Here is a 17,738-nt window from a genome sequence, read left to right as displayed (position 1 = left end):
ATGTTGAGTACGGTGAAATCCATCATTGACAAGTGGAAGATGTATGAAGGGAATACAAGGAGGAAAATCTTATAACCCTCTCCTGAACGGTGCTTCTCCGCCACTTTATGTCTGACTTCTTTGGAAAGCTCCTTGGTCGTCATGTTTGCCATGTTGGTTGATCAAGTGAGTTTCACCTTAAAACACTCCAAAGATAAGCGGGGGAGTTTAATTTCAATGTTAAACCACTGATTACATGAAGGTGAAACCTTTCAAACAAATAATTTGCTCCTGAAGTGATTTTGGGTTAATTCAACAGAGGGGTTGAATGCTTATGCAACTGAGAATCATCTTACTTTCTCTGTTAATCTAACTTATTCACATTATATCTACATTTTTCAGCTTTATCACTTTAGAGTAGCTTATGAAGACTCTACTGTAGGTCATGGGCATCTCTTCCTCACAAAGGTTGACATGAGTGGGTTGTTAGTCATGGTTGTGAAGTATTGTGTGAACTTCACTGACAATATTAACAAGCAAGATGATGGTTGTTTGAATGTTTCAATTACGGATTCTCTTGCAACTGTTCCAAACATAACCACAGACTGAACATCAGTGCATTGAAGTCTCAGGAAAGTAGTTATACAGGTAGGAGAATAGAGGAACAAAGGAGTGAAAGCAGGAAGAAGGCTTTGGTTTATTTTGGAGTTTAAATGGGAAGAGGTTACTGGAAGAATGTATGCATCCAGGAAGAGCTGGGGAAGGTTAGAGGGCTGAAGAGGGACCTAGACTGGAGAAGCATGAAATAAATATAGTGCCTTCAGAAAGTATTCACACCCCTCGACTTTTGTCACATTTTGTTGTGTTACAGTCTGAATTTAAAATGGATTAAATTGAGATTTTTTTTTGTCACCGATCCACACAAAATACCCCATAATGAAAAAGTGAAAACATATTTTAAGATATTTTTTACAAATTAATTGAAAATGAGAAGCTGAAATGTCTTGCATCAATCAGTATTCAACCCCGAGTCAATACTTTGTAGAAGTGTCTTGGGCAGCGATTCCAGCTTCGAGTCATCTTGGGTATGTCTGTATCAGCTTTGCATATCTGGAGTTGGGAATTTTCTCCCATTCTTCTCTGCAGATTTGTTCAAGCTCTGTCAAGTTGGATGGGGCACGTCGGTGAACAGAAATCTTCAAGTCTTTCCACATATTCTCAATGGGATTCAAGTCAGGGCTTTGGCTGGGCCACTCAAGGACTTTCACGTTTTTGTTCTGAAGCCTTTCCATTATTGCTTTGGCTCTATGCTTGGGGTCATTGTCCTGTTGGAACGTAAATCTTCGACGCAGTCTAATACCTTTTGCACTCTGAATCAGGTTCTCCTCAAGGAATTGCCTACATTTGGCTCCATTCATTGTTCCCTCTATCCTTACAAGTTTCCCAATCGCTGTCGCTAAAAACCATCCCCATAGGATGATGCTAGTGTTAAATGGGTGACGAGCTGTGCTCGATTTATGCCAAACGTAGCAACTTGCATTCAGGCAAAGTAGTTCGATTTTCGGCTCATCAGACCACAGAATCTTTTTCCTCATGCTCGCAGAGTTCTTCACGTGCCTTTTTGTAAACTCCAGGTGTGCTGTCATGTGCCTTTTTCTCAAGAATGGCTTCTATCCGGCCACTCTCTCATAAAGCCATGATTTGTGAAGTGCTACAGAGATTGTTGTTCTTCCGGCATGTTCTCCCATCTCAGCCATGGAACTCAGTAGTTCTGTCAGAGTGGTTATTGGGTTCTTGGTCACCTCCCCAACCAAGGTCCTCCTTGCCCAGTTGCTCAGTTTGGTCGGACGGCCAGCTCTAAGAAGAGTCTGGGTAGTTCCATATTCCTTCCCTTTCCTAATGATGGAGTTCACTCTACTCTTGGGAACCTCAACACTCTAGAAATTGTTTTATACCCTTCCCCAGATCTATACCTCCTCAGAATTCTATCTCGGAGTTCTACGGAGAGTTCCTTGGACTGCATGGTAGAGTTTCTGCTCTGTCAAGCACTATCAGTTGTGGGACCTTATATAGAAAGGTGTGTTTCTTTATAAATCATGTCCAATCAATTGAATTGGCCACAGGTGGACTCCAATCAAGTTGTAGAGACATCTCAAGGATGGTCAAAGGAAATTGGATGCACCTGAGCTCAATTCGGAGTGTCATAGCAAAGGGGGTGAATAGTTATTGACACAAGACATTTCAGCTTTTCATTTTTAATTAATCTGTAAAAATTTATCAAAACATGTTTTCACTTTGTCATTATGGGGTATTTTGCGTATAGAAGTGACAAAAAATTAAATTTAATCCATTTGAAATTCAGGCTTAAACACAACAAAATGTGACAAAAGTCGAGGGGTGCGAATACTTTCTGGAAGCACTGCAAATAAAAAAGTAACCAAGTAAATAAAAGCTCACAAATAAATAACAGAAGCTACCACCAACCTGTCTGCGATGTGTGAGCATCAGGCCTTTGCTTTGGCCTCACTGTGGGAGATGCCACCAACCTTGGGAGCTACAGATTCCAGGAAAGACAGATGTGATGATGGGGTGCCAGCCCATAGGGGACAGTAGTACTCCACTCCATTGTGCTATCAGCAAAGGCCCTGTAGGCTATGAGTAGGTCCGATTACTTGGATGGCTTTGGAAGCCAGCTTTGCAACGTGGTTGACTGAAGAGAGATTTTGGCTGATGTTGAGGCCTATAGGTTCAAAATATTGTACCTCTTCCAGTGGCTAAACGCGTTAAGAAAGGTGGGTTCACTTAACAAACCTGCCAGAGTGACAGGGTGGACTGAGATTTCCCAGGCTTCAATGACATGTTCCATTTATCAGACAAACATCCAATCAATTCCTGATCGGCAGAGTCTCAAGCAGCCGCTGTCGACACATCAGTGGGACGGGGTACTGTATGACACAACATGGAGTCGTCTTTAAAGGAAGAGGGTTTTCCAGAGCTTCAAAGGTCATCAATGTATTTGAGGAACAAGAATGGGCCCAATACACTACCTTGGGGACACTGTAGTCTCCATTTGCAGGAGAGGAGAGGGTTTACATTGACTGCACAAGTTCGGGAAGAGAGGATGGTGGGGGGGGATGCTTTTTTCCATAAGTTTGGGAAGAGAGGTCATCACATACCTGGCATTCCCTAAACACCAAGGTTCATCAACTCACTGCCTAGCAGTGTATAAATCAACATGTTTTAATAGAGATGTACACGTGATCTCCAAAGTGTGTTTATCAAATATTCACAGGGCGGAAAAAGCATATTTTCATATTCGCCAATTGGCATTTTCCCTATCCTTTGTATTAATGAAGCAAGTGGCCAGTTGAATTAAATAAATAAAAAGGCAACATGTAGGATGATTGACCAAACTGTCCAGAAAGGCTTTGACTTACACAAGTAAGTCTTACATTATGATGTTTCATAATTTCCATTACACAAACTTCTCCTTAATAGGATCCGTGTACACAGCCTTTGTTTAAAGTGGAAAAACAATGTAGCAACTGCAGCAGCCCAACACAATCACAGCCACCAAAAAGATTACGGCAATTACAAATGAAGTTGAATTTGTTCGACAGGTAGAAGGACAAGCCCAATATTTGCATGTTTAGCAAAATGTTTTGCACAAACAGCAGCAAAACAGCATTTTACATTCCTGCATACATGGGATATTAGAGCAATGCAATTTGTATCTTTGAACAAAGGTTTACTTGGAGAGTTTAGCATTCTTGCGGCACATTGTGGTGGTACTTAATGGCACGATTAGATTGAAGCTCAAGACAATGTCTAATACATGATGCATACCTGTGGGAAGAGTGGTCGTTCCTCACGGTTTCGTTTCAGGCAGTCTACCATGAGACGGCGCATCGTCTTTGGGCAGTTGGGACTCACTTTATCCAAGTCAGGTGTCAGAATCCCAGAACCAACCATGAACAAGATCTGAATGAACAAGATTCACCATAAAGGCAATATCATCCATCACATTCTGAGATCATGCTTTGAAATCACACAAGTTTGATACGACCTATCAGGGTTGCTGCAGTTACCTGATCACGATTTCCGACGTGAGAGTAGGGAAGATGTCGGGCAAGTAGCTCAAAAAGGACAATCCCATAGGCATACACATCTGACTGATATGAGTAGGGGTCTGACTGCCTCATCCGAATCACCTCAGGAGCCTGAAAAAATCACAATAAATTTTCTTTTTAATTACTGTAGGAGCAATAGAAATGCAGTAACCTATAATATGGCAACTCGTTTTTCAATACAGGTGTGTGGACATGGGTGCATGACCTAAACACACCACCCCTTTACCCCTCCCAAGGATCTTTATAATGCAAAAATGTCCCCATGTCAATACCGTTCACATGAAACATTTCATGGTCATATGTGTTATATTGTTATGGAGTCATGGCTAATAAAACCCTGCAAATGGTTTAAAGCTTGCCTAAAAGTGCTCCCCCATCCCCCGGTAAAATGTCGCTGCCATGACATTCACACATCAAAGATGCTTCTTGAGATGTACAACACACACTTCAAGGTCAATCGGTTTCCAAGTTTACTTCACACAGACCCAGAAACGCATCCGTGGATTGATTCCTTTCCGCAAGAGGTAGGCTGTCGATTTGTGAATAAAAGAGTTCTTAAAGCCTATGTCAGCTGATTGAAGCTGTAGATATCAGTGTAGACTGCAAATGACCTGGAATGCGTATAAAATTGATTCTTTTTTTTCAATATTATCAAGTAAATAAGAAAATGAGTAAAGGTTACGAAAGTAACAAAAAAGAAGGTTGTGCAAGATACTTTTGGGGGTGAAAAAACAACAAAGCAAAGAAAAAAAACTCAGTAAATGGAATATTGCATCAAACATAGATGGTTTGCAAAGTTCAGGGGAGAAAATATATAAATAAACAAGAAAGATGTCATGCATAGTACAATACCGGTTTATTGAAAAAATTAAAAAAATATATATTTAAAATATTTATATTTAAAAAAAATAAAACCCAAATAAACAATATTTGTCATGGAAATAGCAATTTAGCAAATTCAAAAATTTGACCTACAAAGTGTTTTACATGATTGATTGTTATACTGTACATAACAAATGTGGCCGATACATTTTCTCATTGTGACCTAATAGGTGTTTTGCATGTTTCGGATGGCCTTGAACTTTGACTTTTTCACCTCAAACAATATGCTTCTAGATTTTGATTGGTCAACCAATTCAGTGACCCAAAATGCAAATTATGTTCAAAGTAGCAGAGTACCCACCCTCCTGGTGGGTGGATTTGCACATTACTTGCTGAAAAAGAATTGTTGCGTGTTGCAAGAAGATGCTAAAGATGTTTGTGTGGTATGCCTCAAAAGTGGTCTAACAAATCTAACTGGTTGAATGGGTCTGAAACGTCAAAGGGGCGCAGAGCGTCCAAGGGGCGCAGAGCGTCCAAGGGGCGCAGAGCGTCCAAGGGGCGCAGAGCGTCCAAGGGGCGCAGAGCGTCCAAGGGGCGCAGAGCGTCCAAGGGGCGCAGAGCGTCCAAGGGGCGCAGAGCGTCCAAGGGGCGCAGAGCGTCCAAGGGGCGCAGAGCGTCCAAGGGGCGCAGAGCGTCCAAGGGGCGCAGAGCGTCCAAGGGGCGCAGAGCGTCCAAACTCTAAGGGGTCTAAAGGATCAAACTAAAAGGTAGGTTACAATAGCAGTTACAGTCTAAAAGGGGTCTAAATGTGTCTAAAAGGGTCGACGGAGTTATGGGGCGAATAAGGCGGACACTGGTGCAAAAAAAAAAAAGCCAAGCTGTTTTATATCATTTGGAGCCAGAGATGTGCAGTATGTATTCCAGTTTAAATCGATTACTCATGTTGCAGTAGCTAAAAGCCCTTTGCATGGTTTACAGCAATTTTAATGAAAAAATTAGTGTTTTAAAAAGTTTTGTTCTCAAAAAAAAAAAAAAAAAACGAAAATTACGAAATTTCCATTTTTTCGCATTTCATCTTTAAAGGCCAATCTCTCAGGTAAGACAAAATAGATCAAAATTTTACCGAGATAAAAAAAGGGAAGACAAGACTATTTTTAGTTGTTCTGCCACAAAAAAACATTCAAAAAACAATCTTACTGTTGGAAGTACAATATACTTTTAAAGATCTGCAATGCATTTTTAGGGTGTTGTCATGTTTTTTTGACTGTTTTACTGAATGTCGTGCATAATTGCTCTCATTTATGACTTGTACAGTTAATGCAGGTCATGTTTTTTTGTTTCAATTTAGAAACGCCTCCAAAGAAAAAGAAGCTCCACGCTGATGGGGATATTCACCAGAGAGTTGGTGTCAAAGACACCCAATGCTCGCCTGTTTAGACATTTAGAGTTTTTAAAAGACATCTAATGATTAATATTTTTTAGAAAGCATTGCAGTGAAGTCTGATCCAAATAATTTTAAAGCAATATATGTATTTGAATATTGTAATCAGTAACAAGAGCGCAAGTGAGCACAATATACGCCCGAACAAGAAGGTATATACAGAATTGTGCTACGACATGGAAAACAACATTCTGGTTGCCATGGCAACCACTATAGATGACGAACGAATGTCGCGACACACCGACTCCCCAGTCTGTACCGATGTACCAAATATGAAACATGAAAGTTGAAAACTTTGGGAGTTAGAGTGCAGACAGGAACGGATGGAAAACAGCATCCTGGTTGCCATGGGAACCACTTTAGATGACGAACGTATGTCGCAACATATGGTCTCCACAGTCTGCACCTTTGGACCAAATATGAAACGTGAGTTAAAAACTTTGGGAGTTAGAGTGCGGACAGGAACGGATGGATGGACGGACAGACAGACGGACGGACGGACGGATGACAGGTATCACATTATAGGCCCCGATATCTATATATATATATATATATATATATATATATATATATATATATATATATATATATATATATATATATATATATATATATATATATATATATATATATATATATATATATATATATATATATATATATACATGTATATATCGGGCGTATAAAAAATAGTGTGGTAGATAAAAAGATGAGAAAGGAAAAAATAACTTGCACCAAAAACTTTAACATTTTCATGCTCACGCTGAAGTTCACGCCGGGGGTATCGCTATAGTTTTCTGTTCTTCGAACAGGCGGGCTAAAAATTGAATTGCTGGTCTTCGTCAAGTGGGTAAGACATATTCTGAAATCGACAAGCTCAGGTCAGGTCAGGTATGGGAGCATGCGCCAGAGCAGCGCATCGCGTCCACTTTCCGCCGGTACTCCAGCGGCCTACGTCTGGTCATCCCCCAGGCAGATGCCTGGCCCATCCCCATCTCCTTGAGATGCCGATCAACATGCTGCAACCATGAGGCACGTGGTCGGCCCATTGGCCTCCTCCACTTTTTAATTAATTTTAATTATTTAATTAATTTTATTAATGTATCCACTGTCGAGGCTCACATAAGAGCGTGCACACAGAAATGCACAAGAGGAGCAGGAGAGAAGAAAGATGGGAGGGTGAAGGAAAAAAAACAGTGGGGAACAGAGGGATGAGGAGATCTGTGGAAAGGAGAGGGATGGGGCAGGGTACACAAGATAAACAAGATGGACACTGCAGGGACTTTCAGGAAGGAAAACAGGGAATTTGAAGGAGGTGGGTTTGGGGTGGATGAGTGGGTGGTCGAAAAGATCATGGTTTTGGATGGGGGAAGATAAGAGATGCTGAGGAACAGCTGTTTTGAAGACTTGGAGGGAAGAGTGGGATTGAAGAGTATGTGGGAGGTTGTTCCAAAGGTGGGGAAAAAGAGGAATGAAAGAGTGAAGGTGAGCAGTGATTCTTGATTTTGGTGGTTTTGCAGAATGGTGTTGCTGGCGGACACTTGAGAGCACCATGCGGAAATATGGGGGGTGGGGGAGACGTATCTCAAACAGAGGGTGGGTGGGGGCGAGGTTGGAGAGGAGACGGTAGAAGACAGAAAGACCACCGACCTGCCTGCGGTGAGACAGTGAGAGACAGCGAGAGACCAACCTTGAGCTTGAGCGAGAGATTTGTGCTTCGCCACCTTGAGCGAGAGTTTCATGCTCCGCCACCTTGAGGGAGAGCTTCGTGCTCCGCCACCTTGAGGGAGAGCTTCGTGCTCCGCCACCTTGAGCAAGAGCTTCGTGCTCCGCAACCTTGAGGAGGAGCTTCGGCTCAGCCACCTTGAGCAGGAGCTTCGGCTTCGCCATCTTAAGCGAGAGATTCGTGCTCCGCCACCTTGAGCGAGAGATTCGTGCTCCGGCACCTTGAGCGAGCGCTTCGTGCTAAGCCACCTTCAGCGAGAGCTTCATGCTCCACCACCCTGAGCGAGCGCTTCGTGCTCCACCACCCTGAGCAAGCTCTTCGTGCTCAGCTACCTTGAGCAAGAGCTTCATGCTCTGCCACCTTGAGCAAGAGCTTCGTGCTCCGCCACCTTGAGCAAGAGCTTCACGCTCCGCCACCTTGAGCGAGCGCTTCGTGCTTAGTGATCCGCCACCCCGAGCGAGCGCTTCGTGCTCCGCCACCCTGGGAGAGAGCTTCGTGCTTCGCCACCCTAAGCGAGCGCTTCGTGCTCCGCCACCCTGAGCGAGCGCTTCATGCTCCGTGCCCCGTCACCCTGAGCGAGCGCTTCGTGCTCCGTGCCCAGTCAGCCCAAGCGAGCGCTTCGTGCTCCGCCACCCCGAGCGAACGCTTCGTGCTTCGCCACCTTGAGCGAGAGCTTCGTGCCGCCACCTTGAGCGAGAGCTTCGTGCCGCCACCTTGAGCGAGAGCTTCGTGCTCCGCCACCCTGAGTAAGCGCTTCGTGCTTCATGCTCCGCCACCCTGAACAAGCGCTTCGTGCTCCGCCACCTTGAGCGAGCGCTTCGTGCTCCGCCACCCCGAGCGAATGCTTCGTGCTTCGCCAACTTGAGCGAGAGCTTCGTGCCGCCACCTTGAGCGAGAGCTTCGTGCTCCGCCACCCTGAGTAAGCGCTTCGTGCTTCATGCTCCGCCACCCTGAACGAGCGCTTCGTGCTCCGCCACCTTGAGCGAGGGCTTCGTGCTCCGCCACCCTGGGCGAGCGCTTCGTGCTCCGCCACCCTGAGCGAGCGCTTCGTGCTCCGCCACCCTGAGCGAGCGCTTCGTGCTCCGCCACCCTGAGCGAGCGCTTCGTGCTCTGCCACCTTGAGCGAGAGCTTCGTGCTCCACCACCTTGAGCAAGAACTTCGTCCTCCGCCACCCTGAGCGAGCGCTTCGTGCTCCGCCACCTTGAGCAAGAGCTTCGTGCTCCGCCACTTTGAGCAAGAGCTTCGTCCTCCGCCACCCTGAGCGAGCGCTTCGTGCTCCGCCACCTTGAGCAAGAGCTTAGCGCTCCACCACCTTGAGCAAGAGCTTCGTGTTCCGCCACCTTGAGCAAGAGCTTCGCGCTCCGCCACCTTGAGCAAGAGCTTCACGCTCCGCCACCTTGAGCAAGAGCTTAACGCTCCACCACCTTGAGCAAGAGCTTCGTGCTCCGCCACCTTGAGCAAGAGCTTTGTGCTCCGCCACCTTGAGCGAGAGCTTCGTGCTCCGCCACCTTGAGCTAGAGCTTCGTGCTCCGCCACCTTGAGCGAGAGCTTCGTGCTCCGCCACCTTGAGCGAGAGCTTCGTGCTCCGCCACCTTGAGCGAGAGCTTCGTGCTCTGCCACCTTGAGCGAGAGCTTCGTGCTCCGCCACCCTGAGCGAGCGCTTCGTGCTTCGTGCTCCGCCACCCTGAGAGAGTGCTTCGTGCTCCATCACCCCAAGCAAGCGCTCCGTGCTCCATCACCCCAAGCAAGCGCTCCGTCACCCTGAGCGAGCGCTTCGTGCTCCATCACTCTGAGTGAGCGCTTCGTGCTCCGTGCCCAGTCACCCTGAGCAGGCGGTTCGTGCTTCGTGCTCCGACACCTTGAGCGAGAGCTTCGTGCTCCGACACCTTGAGCGAGAGCTTCGTGCTCCGCCTACCTGAGTGAGCGCTTCGTGCTTCATGCTCCGCCACCCTGAACGAGCGCTTTGTGCTCCACCACCTTGAGCAAGAGCTTCGTGCTCCGCCAACTTGAGCAAGAGCTTCGTGCTCCGCCACCTTGAGCAGGAGCTTCGGCTCATCCACCTTGAGCAGGAGCTTCGGCTCCGCCACCTTGAGCAAGAGCTTCGTGCTCCGCCACCTTGAGCGAGAGATTCGTGCTCCGCCACCTTGAGCGAGAGCTTCATGCTCCGCCACCTTGAGCGAGAGCTTCGTACTCCGCCACCTTGAGCAAGAGCTTCGTGCTCCGCCACCTTGAGCAGGAGCTTCGGCTCAGCCACCTTGAGCGAGCGCTTCGTGCTTCACCACCCTGGGCGAGCGCTTCGTGCTCCGCCACCCTGGGCGAGCGCTTCGTGCTCCGCCACCCCGAGCGAGCGCTTCGTGCTCCGCCACCCCGAGCGAGCGCTTCGTGCTCCGCCACCCCGAGCGAGCGCTTCGTGCTCCGCCACCCCGAGCGAGCGCTTCGTGCTCCGCCACCCCGATCGAACGCTTCGTGCTTCGTGCTCCGCCACCTTGAGTGAGATCTTCGTGCTCTGCCACCTTGAGCGAGAGCTTCGTGCCGCCACCTTGAGCGAGAGCTTCGTGCTCCGCCACCTTGAGTGAGAGCTTCGTGCTCTGCCACCTTGAGCGAGCGCTTCGTGCTTCGTGCTCCGCCACCCTGAGCGAACGCTTCGTGCTTCGTGCTCCGCCACCTTGAGTGAGATCTTCGTGCTCTGCCACCTTGAACGAGAGCTTCGTGCCGCCACCTTGAGCGAGAGCTTCGTGCTCCGCCTGCCTGAGTGAGCGCTTCGTGCTTCATGCTTCGCCACCCTGAACAAGCACTTCGAGCTCCGCCACCTTGAGCAAGAGCTTCGTGCTCCGACACCTTGACCAAGAGCTTCGTGCTCCGCCACCTTGAGCAAGAGCTTCGTGCTCCGCCACCTTGAGCAAGAGCTTCGTGCTCCGCCACCTTGAGCAAGAGCTTCGTGCTCCGCCACCTTGAGCAAGAGCTTCGTGCTCCGTCACCTTGAGCAAGAGCTTCGTGCTCCGCCACCTTGAGCAAGAGCTTCGTGCTCCGCCACCTTGAGCAAGAGCTTCGTGCTCCGCCACCTTGAGCAAGAGCTTCGTGCTCCGCCACCTTGAGCAGGAGCTTCGGCTCAGCCACCTTGAGCAGGAATTTCGGCTCAGCCACCTTGAGCAGGAGTTTCGGCTCCGCCACCTTGAGCGAGAGCTTCGTGCTCCGCCACCTTGAGCGAGAGATTGGTGCTCCGTCACCTTGAGCAAGAGCTTCGTGCTCCGCCACCTTGAGCAAGAGCTTTGTGCTCCGCCACCTTGAGCAAGAGCTTCGTGCTCCGCCACCTTGAGCAGGAGCTTCGGCTCAGCCACCTTGAGCAGGAATTTCGGCTCAGCCACCTTGAGCAGGAGTTTCGGCTCCGCCACCTTGAGCGAGAGCTTCGTGCTCCGCCACCTTGAGCGAGAGCTTCGTGCTCCGCCACCTTGAGCGAGAGCTTCGTGCTCCGCCACCCTGAGCGAGAGCTTCCTGCTCCGCAACCCTGAGCGAGCGCTTCGTGCTCCGCCACCCTGAGCGAGCGCTTCGTGCTCCACCACCCTGAGCGAGCGCTTCGTGCTCCGCCACCTTGAGCAAGTGCTTCGTGCTCTGCCACCTTGATCGAGCGCTTCCTGCTTAGTGATCCGCCACCCTGAGCGAGCGCTTCGTGCTCCGTCACCCTGGGCGAGCGCTTCGTGCTTCGCCACCCTGAGCGAGCGCTTCATGCTCCGCCACCCTGAGCGAGCGCTTCGTGCTCCGCCACCCTGAATGAGCGCTTCATGCTCCGTGCAAGTCACCCTGAGCGAGCACTTCGTGCTCCGCCACCCCGAGCGAGCGCTTCGTGCTTTGTGCTCCGCCACCCCGAGCGAACGCTTCGTGCTTCGTGCTCCGCCACCGAGAGTGAGATCTTCGTACTCTGCCACCTTGAGAGAGAGCTTCGTGCCACCACCTTGAGCGAGAGCTTCGTGCTCCACCAACTGAGCGAGCACTTCGTGCTTCATGCTGCGCCACCCTGAACGAGCGCTTCGTGCTCCGCCACCTTGAGCAAGAGCTTCTTGCTCCGCCACCTTGAGCAAGAGCTTCGTGCTCCGCCACCTTGAGCAAGAGCTTCGTGCTCCGCCACCTTGAGCAAGAGCTTCGTGCTCCGCCACCTTGAGCAAGAGCTTCGTGCTACGCCACCTTGAGCAAGAGCTTCGTGCTCCGCCACCTTGGGCAAGAGCTTCGTGCTCCGCCACCTTGGGCAAGAGCTTCGTGCTCCGCCACCTTGAGCAAGAGCTTTGTGCTCCGCCACCTTGAGCAAGAGCTTCGTGCTCCGCCACCTTGAGCAGGAGCTTCGGCTCAGCCACCTTGAGCAGGAATTTCGGCTCAGCCACCTTGAGCAGGAGTTTCGGCTCCGCCACCTTGAGCGAGAGCTTCGTGCTCCGCCACCCTGAGCGAGCGCTTCGTGCTCCGCCACCCTGAGTGAGAGCTTCCTGCTCCGCAACCCTGAGCGAGCGCTTCGTGCTCCGCCACCCTGAGCGAGCGCTTCGTGCTCCACCACCCTGAGCGAGCGCTTCGTGCTCCGCCACCTTGAGCAAGTGCTTCGTGCTCTGCCACCTTGATCGAGCGCTTCCTGCTTAGTGATCCGCCACCCTGAGCGAGCGCTTCGTGCTCCGTCACCCTGGGCGAGCGCTTCGTGCTTCGCCACCCTGAGCGAGCGCTTCATGCTCCGCCACCCTGAGCGAGCGCTTCGTGCTCCGCCACCCTGAATGAGCGCTTCATGCTCCGTGCAAGTCACCCTGAGCGAGCACTTCGTGCTCCGCCACCCCGAGCGAGCGCTTCGTGCTTTGTGCTCCGCCACCCCGAGCGAACGCTTCGTGCTTCGTGCTCCGCCACCGAGAGTGAGATCTTCGTACTCTGCCACCTTGAGCGAGAGCTTCGTGCCACCACCTTGAGCGAGAGCTTCGTGCTCCACCTACTGAGCGAGCACTTCGTGCTTCATGCTGCGCCACCCTGAACGAGCGCTTCGTGCTCCGCCACCTTGAGCAAGAGCTTCTTGCTCCGCCACCTTGAGCAAGAGCTTCTTGCTCCGCCACCTTGAGCAAGAGCTTCGTGCTCCGCCACCTTGAGCAAGAGCTTCGTGCTCCACCACCTTGAGCAAGAGCTTCGTGCTCCGCCACCTTGAGCAAGAGCTTCGTGCTCCGCCACCTTGAGCAAGAGCTTCGTGCTACGCCACCTTGGGCAAGAGCTTCGTGCTCCGCCACCTTGGGCAAGAGCTTCGTGCTCCGCCACCTTGGGCAAGAGCTTCGTGCTCCGCCACCTTGAGCAAGAGCTTCGTGCTCCGCCACCTTGAGCAAGAGCTTCGTGCTCCGCCACCTTGAGCAAGAGCTTCGTGCTCCGCCACCTTGAGCAAGAGCTTCGTGCTCCGCCACCTTGAGCAAGAGCTTCGTGCTCCGCCACCTTGAGCAAGAGCTTCGTGCTCCGCCACCTTGAGCAAGAGTTTCGTGTTCCGCCACCTTGAGCAAGATCTTCGTCCTCCGCCACCTTGAGCAAGAGCTTCGTGCTCCGCCACGCTGAGTAAGCGCTTCGTGCTTCATGCTCCGCCACCCTGAACGAGCGCTTCGTGCTCCGCCACCTTGAGCGAGAACTTCCTGCCCCGCCACCTTGAGCAAGAGCTTCGTGCTCCGCCACCTTGAGCAAGAGCTTCGTGCTCCGCCACCTTGAGCAAGAGCTTCGCGCTCCGCCGCCTTGAGCAAGAGCTTCGCGCTCCGCCGCCTTGAGCAAGAGCTTCGCGCTCCGCCGCCTTGAGCAAGAGCTTCGCGCTCCGCCGCCTTGAGCAAGAGCTTCGCGCTCCGCCGCCTTGAGCAAGAGCTTCGCGCTCCGCCGCCTTGAGCAAGAGCTTCGCGCTCCGCCACCTTGAGCAAGAGCTTCGCGCTCCGCCGCCTTGAGCAAGAGCTTCGCGCTCCGCCGCCTTGAGCAAGAGCTTCGCGCTCCGCCGCCTTGAGCAAGAGCTTCGCGCTCCGCCGCCTTGAGCAAGAGCTTCGCGCTCCGCCGCCTTGAGCAAGAGCTTCGCGCTCCGCCGCCTTGAGCAAGAGCTTCGCGCTCCGCCGCCTTGAGCAAGAGCTTCGCGCTCCGCCGCCTTGAGCAAGAGCTTCGCGCTCCGCCACCTTGAGCAAGAGCTTCGTGCTCCGCCACCTTGAGCAAGAGCTTCGTGCTCCGCCACCTTGAGCAAGAGCTTCGTGCTCCGCCACCTTGAGCAAGAGCTTCGTGCTCCGCCACCTTGAGCAAGAGCTTCGTGCTCCGCCACCTTGAGCATGAGCTTCAGCTCAGCCACCTTGAGCAGGAGCTTCGGCTCCGCCACCTTGAGCGAGAGCTTCGTGCTCCGCCACCTTGAGCGAGAGCTTCGTGCTCCGCCACCTTGAGCGAGAGCTTCGTGCTCCGCCACCTTGAGCGAGAGCTTCGTGCTCCGCCACCTTGAGCGAGAGCTTCGTGCTCCGCCACCTTGAGCGAGAGCTTCGTGCTCCGCCACCTTGAGCGAGCTTCGTGCTCCGCCACCTTGAGCGAGAGCTTCGTGCTCCGCCACCTTGAGCGAGAGCTTCGTGCTCCGCCACCTTGAGCGAGAGCTTCGTGCTCCGCCACCTTGAGCGAGAGCTTCGTGCTCCGCCACCTTGAGCAGGAGCTTCGGCTCAGCCACCTTGAGCGAGCGCTTCGTGCTTCGCCACCCTGGGCGAGCGCTTCGTGCTCCGCCACCCTGGGCGAGCGCTTCGTGCTCCGCCACCTTGGGCGAGCGCTTCGTGCTCCGCCACCCCGAGCGAGCGCTTCGTGCTCCGCCACCCCGAGCGAGCGCTTCGTGCTCCGCCACCCCGATCGAACGCTTCTTGCTTCGTGCTCCGCCACCTTGAGTGAGATCTTCGTCCTCTGCCACCTTGAGCGAGAGCTTCGTGCCGCCACCTTGAGCGAGAGCTTCGTGCTCCGCCACCTTGAGCGAGAGCTTCGTGCTCCGCCACCTTGAGCGAGAGCTTCGTGCTCCGCCACCTTGAGCGAGAGCTTCGTGCTCCGCCACCTTGAGCGAGAGCTTCGTGCTCCGCCACCTTGAGCGAGAGCTTCGTGCTCCGCCACCTTGAGCGAGAGCTTCGTGCTCCGCCACCTTGAGCGAGAGCTTCGTGCTCCGCCACCTTGAGCGAGAGCTTCGTGCTCCGCCACCTTGAGCGAGAGCTTCGTGCTCCGCCACCTTGAGCGAGAGCTTCGTGCTCCGCCACCTTGAGCGAGAGCTTCGTGCTCCGCCACCTTGAGCGAGAGCTTCGTGCTCCGCCACCTTGAGCGAGAGCTTCGTGCTCCGCCACCTTGAGCGAGAGCTTCGCGTTCCGCCACCGTGAGCAAGAGCTTCGCGTTCCGCCACCGTGAGCAAGAGCTTCGCGCTCCGCCACCTTGAGCAAGAGCTTCGCGCTCCGCCACCTTGAGCAAGAGTTTCGCGCTCCGCCACCTTGAGCAAGAGTTTCGCGCTCCGCCACCTTGAGCAAGAGCTTCGCGCTCCGCCACCTTGAGCAAGAGCTTCGCGCTCCGCCACCTTGAGCAAGAGCTTCGCGCTCCGCCACCTTGAGCAAGAGCTTCGTGCTCCGCCACCTTGAGCAAGAGCTTCGTGCTCCGCCACCTTGAGCAAGAGCTTCGTGCTCCGCCACCTTGAGCAAGAGCTTCGTGCTCCGCCACCTTGAGCAAGAGCTTCGTGCTCCGCCACCTTGAGCAAGAGCTTCGTGCTCCGCCACTTTGAGCAAGAGCTTCGTGCTCCGCCACCTTGAGCAAGAGCTTCGTGCTTCGTGTTCCGCCACCCTGAGCGAGCGCTTCGTGCTCCGCCACCCTGGGCGAGCGCTTCATGCTCCACTACCCTGAGCGAGCACTTCGTGCTCCGCCACCCTGAGCGAGCGCTTCGTGCTCTGCCACCTTGAGCGAGAGCTTCGTGCTCCACCACCTTGAGCGAGAGCTTCGTGCTCCGCCACCTTGAGCAAGATCTTCGTCCTCCGCCACCCTGAGCGAGCGCTTCGTGCTCCGCCACCTTGAGCAAGAGCTTCGTGCTCCGCCACTTTGAGCAAGAGCTTCGTGCCCCGCCACCTTGAGCAAGAGCTTCGTGCTCCGCCACCTTGAGCAGGAGCTTCGGCTCAGCCACCTTGAGCAGGAGTTTCGGCTCAGCCACCTTGAGCAGGAGTTTCGGTTCAGCCACCTTGAGCAAGAGCTTCGTGTCCCACCACCTTCAGCAAGAGCTTCGTGCTCCGCCACCTTGAGCAAGAGCTTCGCGCTCCACCACCTTGAGCAAGAGCTTCGCGCTCCACCACCTTGAGCAAGAGCTTCGCGCTCCGCCAGCTTGAGCAAGAGCTTCGCGCTCCACCACCTTGAGCAAGAGCTTCGTGCTCTGCCACCTTGAGCGAGCGCTTCGTGCTCCGTCACCCTGGGCGAGCGCTTCGTGCTTCGCCACCCTGAGCGAGTGCTTCATGCTCCGCCACCCTGAGCGAGCGCTTCGTGCCCCGCCACCTTGAGCAAGAGCTTCGTGCTCCGCCACCTTGAGCAGGAGCTTCGGCTCAGCCACCTTGAGCAGGAGTTTTGGCTCAGCCACCTTGAGCAGGAGTTTCGGCTCAGCCACCTTGAGCAAGAGCTTCGTGCTCCGCCACCTTGAGTAAGAGCTTCGCGCTCCACCACCTTGAGCAAGAGCTTCGCGCTCCGCCAGCTTGAGCAAGAGCTTCGCGCTCCGCCACCTTGAGCAAGAGCTTCGCGCTCCGCAACCCTGAGCGAGCGCTTCGTGCTCCGCCACCCTGAGCGAGCGCTTCGTGCTCCACCACCCTGAGTGAGTGCTTCATGCTCCCCCACCCTGAGCGAGCGCTTTGTGCTCCGCCACCTTGAGCAAGAGCTTCATGCTCGCCACCTTGAGCAAGAGCTTCGCGCTCCGCCACCTTGAGCAAGAGCTTCGTGCTCCGCCACCTTGAGCAAGAGCTTCGTGCTCCGCCACGTTGAGCAAGAGCTTCGTGCTCCGCCACCTTGGGCAAGAGCTTCGCGCTCCGCCGCCTTGAGCAAGAGCTTCGCGCTCCGCCGCCTTTGGCAAGAGCTTCGCGCTCCGCCACCTTGAACAAGAGCTTCGCGCTCCGCCACCTTGAGCAAGAGCTTCGCGCTCCGCGACCTTGAGCAAGAGCTTCGAGCTCCGCCACCTTGAGGAAGAGCTTCGAGCTCCGCCACCTTGAGGAAGAGCTTCGAGCTCCGCCACCTTGAGCAAGAGCTTCGCGCTCCGCCGCCTTGAGCAAGAGCTTCGCGTTCCGCCGCCTTGAGCAAGAGCTTCGCACTCCGCCGCCTTGAGCAAGAGCTTCGCGCTCCGCCACCTTGAGCAAGAGCTTCGTGCTCCGCCACCTTGAGCAAGAGCTTCGTGCTCCGCCACCTTGAGCAAGAGCTTCGTGCTCCGCCACCTTGAGCAAGAGCTTCGTGCTCCGCCACCTTGAGCAAGAGCTTCGTGCTCCGCCACCTTGAGCAGGAGCTTCAGCTCAGCCACCTTGAGCAGGAGCTTCGGCTCCGCCACCTTGAGCAAGAGCTTCGTGCTCCGCCACCTTGAGCGAGAGATTCGTGCTCCGCCACCTTGAGCGAGAGCTTCATGCTCCGCCACCTTGAGCGAGAGCTTCGTGCTCC

General features: G+C 53.2%; 1 protein-coding gene across 7 annotated transcripts in view; it reads right to left on the bottom strand.

Moving 5' to 3' along the window:
• The window catches only part of LOC147013803 (serine/threonine-protein kinase A-Raf-like), a 139,919-nt gene that overhangs the window by 8,069 nt on the left and 114,112 nt on the right, over nucleotides 1-17,738 (bottom strand). For all 7 annotated transcript variants that reach the window (XM_085851048.1, XM_085851047.1, XM_085851044.1 and 4 more), the window contains 2 exons: nucleotides 4,068-4,199; nucleotides 3,826-3,960 (listed from right to left, as the gene is read on the bottom strand). In XM_085851048.1, the coding sequence (XP_085707174.1) occupies nucleotides 3,826-3,960; nucleotides 4,068-4,199 (267 nt within the window). The remainder of the gene's footprint in view (nucleotides 1-3,825; nucleotides 3,961-4,067; nucleotides 4,200-17,738) is intronic.

Source organism: Eptatretus burgeri, chromosome 13 (assembly GCF_056783735.1).
Source record: "Eptatretus burgeri isolate ZD-2024b chromosome 13, Ebu_testis_v1, whole genome shotgun sequence".
Taxonomy (NCBI): Eukaryota; Metazoa; Chordata; class Myxini; order Myxiniformes; family Myxinidae; genus Eptatretus; species Eptatretus burgeri.
Note: the sequence above shows the minus strand (reverse complement) of the source record. Positions and strands in the feature narration are given on the sequence as shown.